General features: G+C 49.4%; 1 protein-coding gene across 6 annotated transcripts; it reads right to left on the reverse strand.

The window, feature by feature from the left end:
• Nucleotides 1-622: 622 nt before the first annotated feature.
• Nucleotides 623-7,583, reverse strand: atn1 (atrophin 1). 6 transcript variants are annotated; one of them, XM_028580911.1, is made up of 6 exons: nucleotides 5,980-7,583; nucleotides 5,619-5,829; nucleotides 3,922-5,473; nucleotides 2,485-2,652; nucleotides 2,136-2,316; nucleotides 623-1,368 (listed from the first exon to the last, which is right to left on the reverse strand). In XM_028580911.1, exons 1-6 carry the CDS (start codon nucleotides 7,485-7,487, stop codon nucleotides 1,335-1,337), a joined length of 3,654 nt encoding a protein of 1,217 aa, XP_028436712.1. In that variant the 5' UTR covers nucleotides 7,488-7,583; the 3' UTR covers nucleotides 623-1,334. The 6 variants fall into 6 exon arrangements, 5 of the variants coding, with proteins under 5 accessions (XP_028436712.1, XP_028436713.1, XP_028436711.1 ...); XM_028580912.1 differs by having other exon boundaries at nucleotides 2,509-2,652; nucleotides 3,922-5,476; XM_028580910.1 differs by having other exon boundaries at nucleotides 3,922-5,476.
• Between the last annotated feature and the right edge of the window lie 1,060 nt (nucleotides 7,584-8,643).

Here is an 8,643-nt window from a genome sequence, read left to right on the forward strand (position 1 = left end):
CTTTAGGCATGTGGAGAACCATGTAAGAGTATTTAAATGGACAGAGTGCATCATGATGACTGAATGTGAATATTGTGAAGTTTGTTTAGCCAGATCTACATGTCCCACGAAACTGCGAGCCAGCAGTGATTCTGTCTTGCAACATGAAGGCCGTATTCAGTGATCCGTGTCGGTTTGAAGGAGATTCCTCCAGCCGGACACACCGGTGAGAACACACACAGCCCAGAGCCTTCAGCAGTAAATCACACTCTCACAGCTCCTCCTTTTCATTTCTCTCTTTATATTTTTTTTCTTTCCTTTTCATTTTTACTGTGCAGTAAGGAATGCTCGCTCTACAGGGTGGCTGGTGTTCACTGGAGCGCCTCAACTCCCATGTCTCACACTCATCCCATGTGTCTCCTATTAGCTACACTCAACCAAGAGAGGGAGGGACAGAGAGAAAGAGGGGGGAGTCAGAAAGACAGAGAGAGAGAGAAAAGAGAGAGAGAGGGGGGAGGGGGAGGAGAGTGTGGAATTTGATATGCTTTGTGCATGAGTGACTTGTATAAAACAAAGACGGGGCAAATAGTCTGAATGTATGTGAGAGTGGAGGAAATAGTGCACACATGAATACACCAGAGACTAGCAAAAAAAGATTATAATTTATTTCCCGATTTTTTTGCCTTCATTTGCATCTTGTTTCACAAGGTAAATTGAAAATAAAAACCAACTGCCATACCATGAAAATGTAAAAAAATAATACAAATAATATGTACTGTATATATAATTATATCATTATCAACAAACAGACAACATTAATCATAATAACAATACTATTGATCATAAACATAACATAACACTAAATTGCTGGTCTCATGCATATAGAACGCCCCTCAGATACAAAAGAGGGGGTAATTACTAAAAATAGAACCAAAAGTTTCACCAGTTCAGAATAAGCGCCTAGCTACATGCAATGACATAAAAGAGACTCATGTACACATTCCTTCTGGCATCAAGTATTTTACACATACTGTACTTCACTATTGCCGCCCCCATCTAATATACTGTACAGAGCACAATACAAAACAGGACTGGAGTTTGAGAACATTATGCAGGGAAGCGCTGGAGTCTGGATCTTCAACATGGTGCAGTTAACAGGGACTGTGTGCAACATTTTCACGCCCTCCTCCCTCTTTTGTAAATCCTTGAAAATCTGCTTGTTTTCTTCAGTGGATCCCCCGTCCATTAGTCCAGCTTTTATTCTGAGTCTTTGTTCCTTCATAGTTTTTAGTGCTTTTCTTTTGCACACATTCTCCCTCGTTTTTCTCCATGCTGCTCTTTGTCGTGCCCCTCCCTCACAGGGTCTTGTCACTTTCTTTCTTCAGGTGACTAAAAGGTCAAAGGAGAAACCATGTTAGAGTGCAATTTGAAGTTAAAGGTCACAGCTAAGATTGGGGTTCAATTTCCTCTCAGATAATTGCAGCTTTTACTCCCAAAATTTGGGATGCATAAAAGCTTTACTTTTTGTGTGTAAATTAGCGTTAATGTGTTTAATTTTTCACACTCATGAGCAGAGAAAACACCCCCTGTGCCACACAGCTGACTTTACAGCTGAGATGCTTTACAATTTTGCCAGCTTTCCAACTACCTTTTCTTTGGTAGGCCGGCCAATTGTAACAAACTAATCAACAAGCCCAAGGCTGCCAAATGCCAGTATCACTAACCTTGGGCTTTCATCTAAAAAACAAAGGCACTCTAGGCACATGTATGCCAATTGCATATACAGTATAGTGTCTGCAACATTAGAGCTGAAACTATTAACACATTAATTAATTAGTCAAAGTAAAATAATCTGCAACTATTTTGATATTTGATTAATTGTTCAAGTATTTTTTTAGCAAAAATGCCAAACGTTCTGATTACAGCTTCTCAAATGTGAAGATTTTCTGCTCTTCTTTGTCTTGTATCATAGTTCATGTATGTATATCTATAGCCTTTGGACTGTTAGTTGAACAGAAAAAGCAATTGGAGGACAAAATGGGAACTTGGGAAGCTGTGATTTTATAGACAGGGATTAGCAATTAATAGAAAAAAATAATCAAAAAATGAATTACTAACAGTGGCAGTTACAATGGACACACAGACAGCCTCTGTACCTGTAATACTCGTCCTGGGTGAGAGAGTGGTGGTGATGGTGATGGATCCACTGTTGTTCCAGGGCCAGTCTCTGGATCTGCAGCTCTGCGCTCTGGGCCTGCTGCATGGCCTGGAGCTGATGGGCTGCCGACATGGGACCAGTGAGGGAGGACGGCTGGGGCAGGTCACGGAAAGGAGCACCTGTATTAAAAAAAGAAAAGAAAAAAGAAAGAGGAGGAGCAGGTGGGATACAAAAAGGAAATAAAGGAGGTGAAAGAGCACCAAGGTCAATCATCATCATCATATTCAAAAAGTCTCTTTAGAAACTTTCATCACTGAAGTTTTTAGAGAGAAAAACTGAACAAGTACATGGACGAGGAGCCTTCTCCTCACCGAACAGCTGTTGGCGGAGCACCTCGCTGTCAGTGAGGGGGTGAGCCAGGATGGGGGTGCCTAGTGTGGCTCCTGGGTAAGGGAGGCGTGTCAAAGGAGACCCCGACGCCAACGGGTCCATCAGGGGGTGTACCCCGCCCGTCGCTGGATGCCAGTGATGTAATAGGAAATACAGGAGATATTTAATAAGAGTCAAATTATGAATTCAAAACAAAGATAACGCACACAGCATGGAAACATGTAAGAAATGTCTGATTCTTGGTGACACGTGAGCAGCTGAGAAAGTTAAAATCTGAGAAATCTGGATTCTGGATGCAACATTAAGTTGGTAAACATATTGGCAGTGTAAGTGTAAATGTGAAATGCAATTATTAATATCCATCCATCCATTATCTGTAACTGCTTATTCTTTACGGGGGGGGGGGGGTGGGGGCTAGAGCCGATCACAGCTGACATTGGGCAAGAGGCGGGGTACACCCTGGACAGGTCGCCAGGCAATCACAGGGCTGACACATAGAGACAGACAACCATTCACGCTCACATTCACACCTACAGGCAATTTAGAGTCACCAATTAACCTAAATTAACCTAACCTGCATGTCTTTGGATTGTGGGAGAAAGCCGGAAGATCCAGAGAAAACCCATGCTTATACGGGGAGAACATGCAAACTCCACACAGAACACTCGGGGGATTGGAACCCAGAACCCTTTTGCTGTGAGAAACCATGCTAACCACTGCACCACCCCAAATATTAATATTGGAAAAAATTAATATGCACATTTTAACTTTAAACATGAAAAAAAGACTTCTCTTGTTTGTCATACATTTTTGCTGATTGGTGTTACCTCATCCCTGCCCTGTCTGTGGAAAACAACCCAAGCCTTTTTGTTACTCCTTAAGATGTAAATCTTCGAAAATGGATCACAAATATATAGATAAAAAAAAAAAGGCTCAGCAATCTCTGCTCCACAGCTTGGCATTGCAGTTTTTAACAAATGCTACTCAAACAGGAGTAAATAGTGCATTTGTTTGGGACTATTGTCAGCCCATGGATTATGACAAATTTGGTGTGTCAATCCAACATACACTGCTGCACGGTGCATGTGGGATTGACTCAAAATTAACCACAGTGCCCATCATAAAGAAGGAACATGTCATCCGGTGCAATTGTGTGGCTCTTAGATGGACAGTCTTCACTCGTTTTTTTTTATAGTTTTGGGGCAATAATGGAGGTCTATGGTGATAGAATATCGCTCGCCTTATCCTTTACCTTTATAGTATGCAAATCTTGCACGAGTCAACCCTCATAAATTAATTTTAGACTACAAAATGTTTTCGTAGTAACACATCTGTGCAATCTCAAGGCAGTTGATACTGATTATAACAGCATTTGTAGTAGAAGTGGTTAGTACCTGTGTCTTGCTGGTGCAGGTGAAGATGTGAGTGGATGTGTGAATGCTGGTGATGATGAGGTGTCACGTTCAACATCTGCAGACGCCCCAGATTCTCTCCTCCGTTTCCACCTGTTCCTCCTCCACTTCCCCCTCCTCCTCCACTTCCGTTTCCACCACTTTCTCCCCTTTCTCTCTCCCTTTCTCTTTCTCGCTCTCTGTCCCCAAAGGCCGGCAAAGCTGCTCTGTCTCTCTCCCTCTCCCGCTCTCTTTCCCCACTCCTGTCTCGCTCATAAGAGGCAGGAGAGCGAGTGGGAGTGGGGTAGTTCTCAGAGGGAGCGGCTGGAGCAGTGGCTGGTGGCAAATGAGAGGACAGGGAGCTGGGAAAAGAAGAATGGGGGACTGGGTGATGAAGTGAGGAGGCGTTGGAGGTCGGCGGAGCAGGTGGAGGAGGAGCTGGTGGAGGAGCAGCAGGGCCTACTGGGGCTTGGGGGGCAGCCGGCGGTGCAGATGATGGGTGAGAGGGAAGAGAGGGTGTTAGGAGAGATGAAGGGGGTGGATTGGACAGGGACTGAGGGGCAGGAGGGTTGGGAGGTCGAGTAACCTGGGCCAGGGTTGGGTTCTGGAGGTGCGGTGGGGCAGGGGGAGCTGGGGGAGGAGGTGTACCATAGAGTGACACCTCATTAGCTCCCGCTGCACCTCCTCCAAGTAGCAGGGAGTGTGCATGTGCATGTGCATGTGCATGGGCATGGGCATTGGCATGGGCATGGGCATGGGCATGAGCATGGGCATGTGCATGGGCATGTGCATGAGAATGAGAGTGAGCAAGGGCAAGAGCTGCATGATCCGGTATAGCCCCAGGTGGGTAAACCCGCTCATCACTCTTAAATTCAAAACCTTGCTTTATTCGCTCTCGATGTGCAGCCACTGCATGAGGAAAGCCGACTCCTCCTAACCCTGCACCCCCAATCCCTCCAGGTATTGGGCCTCCTGCCATCCCAGCATGGCCTCCAACACCTGGACCCCCTTCAAGGCTGCCACCATACAAAAAGCCCAAGATGGCTGCAGCTGTAGCTGCATCAGGAGGCAGGTGATGCGGGTGGCCTAATCCATGATTCTGGAACTGAGGAAGGAAGAATGAGGGGTGGACGTGGGGATGGCCATGGTGAACTTGTGCATGGTGTGCCTGGGCGCGACTTGCTGCCCCGAGTGGAGACATGGCATGAGGGCGAGCATACTCGCTCAGGGTCCTCAGCGCTGGGGTATCAGGGCCCAGATATGGACCTCCTAAACCTATTCCCAGGGCACCCTGAGGGCCAACCACTGTTGATTGACCCATAGATGGCAGGAGGAGGGAGTGGGGGATAGAGTGAGCGAGGGTGGGGTGGAGATGGTGTGCTTGAGCAAGGTGAGCATGCGGGTGTGAGGGATGATGCTGGGGGTGAGGGTGGGAGGCAGAGTTGCCCGAGGATGAGGAGGAAGAAGATGAAGGGTCGAGGATGATAGAAGATGAGGAGGGGAAGAAGAGAGAGGAGCCCTGGCGACCCCCTCCAGCGGCGTTGACGTCCTTCTGCTGCTGTAGAGAAAACAGTAAAAGACAGTCAATCACATCTGACCTGATCTGCTTTACTCCCCTCCCGTAAAAATGACCAATTTAATCTACATCAAATCCATTAAATCTGACACGCTGCATAATTATCACGCTCAAATGTGCACACCTGTAGGTGCCGATCCAGTTCCCTCTCACGCTCCCTCTCTCGTTCCCTCTCTTTTTCTCTGAGGTCTCTGGCCCGCTGCTCGACCTCCCTGCGAGCCCTTTCGATGACCTCATTCCTCTTCTTCCACAGTTTGGAGCCATCCAACGGGACAAAGAGGACATCACTGCGGGCGCAGGAATTCCCACTGCCTCGATCAAGGACCTTGTGAAACCTGGACACAAGTGTCACAGCAGAGTAATACATCATTACTACAATCACCAGGAGTCATAATCATGTTACTGTTAATTACATCTGATCAAATGAAGAGGGACTGAACAGAGTGACAGTCTCAAATAGGATGATGATGTAATTTTGACTTTACCGTGCTGATTGGCTGGCGTGGATGGGAATGTCTACAGGTTTGGGTTCAGGAGAGGGGCTTCTCAACACCGGTGGAGGGCTTTCAATCTCTTCCCTTTCTTCTATTGGTTCCTCTTTGATAACAGGTGTGGGAGGTGGGCCCGAATCCGAATGTCCGTCTCCACCAGGAAGTAAAGAACTGGAGGCAGGGGTCGAAATGCTGTTGTTATTGGCTGAGTTACTAAGAGGTGGAGGTCCTTTGGAAACATTTTGAGGCGAGAGTGATTGCGAGTTGGTATTGCTGCTATTGGGTGCGCTACTGTTGCTATTGCTGTTGGCCATGTTACTGCCACTGTTCCCATTGGAATGGTACGTTCCACTGAAGGGAGGGTGGCTGTTCAAAGTGCCATGGAAAGGGGAGGGGCGACATCCAGGTGAACAGCTGGATGACACACCTGGCCCAGGAAGTGGCATGTTGGGTCCAGATGAGGAGCCAGGGGGAAAAGGTGAGAAGCCTCCCATCTGATTTGTGGATGGGCTGGGTAATGGAGAGAGAGGTGTTGGAGGAGTCTGGGTGGAGGACTGGTAGTGTGGGGGACGCACATTGGGTGCCATACCTGATGGGGATGGCTGGGTGTGGGAGGTTTGGGGTGTCGGTAGAGGAGGCGGTGGAGGGGGATAAGGAGCATTTGGAGGGTGTCCGTGATGGCTGGAAGAGGAGGAAGGAGAGAGCGCAGGAGGCTGATTTGGGCCTCCACGATTTTGGTACAGAGCAGACTCTCGCAGGTTTGAGTCTCTTTCTCTGTCTCTGGGCCCGGACTGGTAGTGGGGGTGAGGTGGGTGGGCGTGATGGGTTCCTCCAGGCCCTGAATACTCTCGTCCCAGGTTTGGAGTCACCCCAGGGGGGCTGAGGTACTCTCGATTTGTGCCAGTGGAAGGAGGCGCCCCAGCAGGAAAGTCTTTTCCTCCAGTGGGAGGATACTCTCTGTGAAAGTGATCTGCTCCAGAGGAAGGGGGTTGTGCCTGGTCCATAGGAGGAGGAAAGTCTCGGCAAGATGAGTTTGGGGGATGTGGGTGGGGGTGTGGTGGCAGGGAGGAGTGGGAAGGGTGACTTGGGTTGTTTTGGGGTGATGCAGGTGGGTCTCGGTTCAGCATTGGGGTGGCAGGTAACCCGCTGGTTGAACTTTGGGGGTTTCCCTGGGGGATGGAGTTGTTGTTTGGGTTACTGTTGCCTACGACCTCTCTTGTCTGGCCCCCAAACTCACCCCATCTGCCTCCATCTTTGTCTCTGGGATGCCCCCCTCCAGTTCCGTTGGGGCCAAAGTCTCTACTCTGGTTTTGGTTTGGCAATGGAAACTCCCTCCCTGCATCCCGTTCCCTTTCTCGCTCCCTGTCTCTGAAAGCTGGACCAAAGTCTCTTCTTTCAGAACCCAAGTTAGGTCCATCTCTCCCAGAACCTTGGAACTCCCGGTTCTGACCCACTGGCAAACCCCCAAACTCCCTGCCTTGGATGCTGTTAGACCCACTCATCCCACCACAAGCACTATTACTATTACCCCCACTACTATTGTTGCTGCTGTTGCCAATCGGAGCAGAGAACTCTCTGTTGATCTCCCTCCCCCCACACTCCCCCCTCACTCCCCTCTCCCTCTCTCCTGCAGCCCCCCTCTCTCTGTCCCCTCCCCCTCCAGCGTACCTGGGAAGGTACTCCCTGTGGGGGTGGGGGTGAGGATGGGGGAGGTAAGAGGGGTGGGAGGAGGAGTGGCGAGATGATGGAGGGTTGTAAACAGAGGGAAGTTGCTGCTGCTGCACTGGGGGCTGGTGCTGTGGTTGGTGTGGGTGGTGGTTGCCAGGGTAACGGGTGTATCCCCAGCTCCCTTGGCAACCAGTTGCTGTGCCACCCTGCCAGCTGGTGGAGCTGTAGTGGTGAGGGTGGGTAGAGGGTTGGGTCTGAGGCTGGGACTGTGGCTGGGGGCCGGCCTGTGGCAACAGAGAAGGAGGAGTGGACTGGGCCTTGTCCAGGAGTTTGTCTGCCTTTTCTATTTTGTCTCTTTCTATCTTAACCTCAGCAGGCAGGTTTTGTCCCCCAAGCTCCAGGGGCTTCAGGGCAGGTGGAGGAGGAAGAGGAGGGGGTAAAGAGTGAGGAATGTTGGGGCTGTTATGGGAAAAATCTCCTCCCGAAACAGTTGTCTTTGTCACACACTGCGTGCTGGCTTTGGAATTCATTCTGCTGCCACTAAGTGCTCCGTCAATGCCCGTAGGTCCACCATACTCAACTTTACACATCAATTTGGAGTCCATGGAAAAATAGGACTTCCTCCCACTATTGCTGTCGTTTGAGGAATCCCCTGCTCCACGGAGCGAGGGAGTCAGACCAGAGGAAGAGCATGGAGTGGAGGGGGGCTTAAGAGATGGACAGTCTTCAATTCGTGCATCCATCTCCCTCTTTTCTCCATCTCCACAGGACTCCTCCCCTCTCCCATCTCGTAGCGCTCTCCTATCATCTCCTGCCCCTTTCCCCACTCCTCCCTCCTTGACTTTCTCCCGTTCCCTCTCTCCTTGCTTTGGTGAGTCGGGGCCATCGGAATCAGAGTCCAGGCTACCCAAAGGGGAAGCTGAGAGACTTGGGGACGAGGAACGATTGTCCTGGTCTATATCCCGCCCACTGCTCAGACTACTGCTGCTA

Source organism: Perca flavescens, chromosome 6, assembly GCF_004354835.1.
Source record: "Perca flavescens isolate YP-PL-M2 chromosome 6, PFLA_1.0, whole genome shotgun sequence".
Taxonomy (NCBI): Eukaryota; Metazoa; Chordata; class Actinopteri; order Perciformes; family Percidae; genus Perca; species Perca flavescens.

Coding starts and splice junctions, on each gene's coding strand:
- atn1 (XM_028580910.1), bottom strand. CDS start 7,487: ATGAGTGGGTCTAACAGCATCCAAGGCAGGGAGTTTGGGGGTTTGCCA. Junction 5,830..5,979: donor CACGCCAGCCAATCAGCACG/GTAAAGTCAAAA, acceptor ACTTGTGTCCAG/GTTTCACAAGGTCCTTGATC. Junction 2,317..2,484: donor GGAGAAGGCTCCTCGTCCAT/GTACTTGTTCAG, acceptor TTTTTAATACAG/GTGCTCCTTTCCGTGACCTG.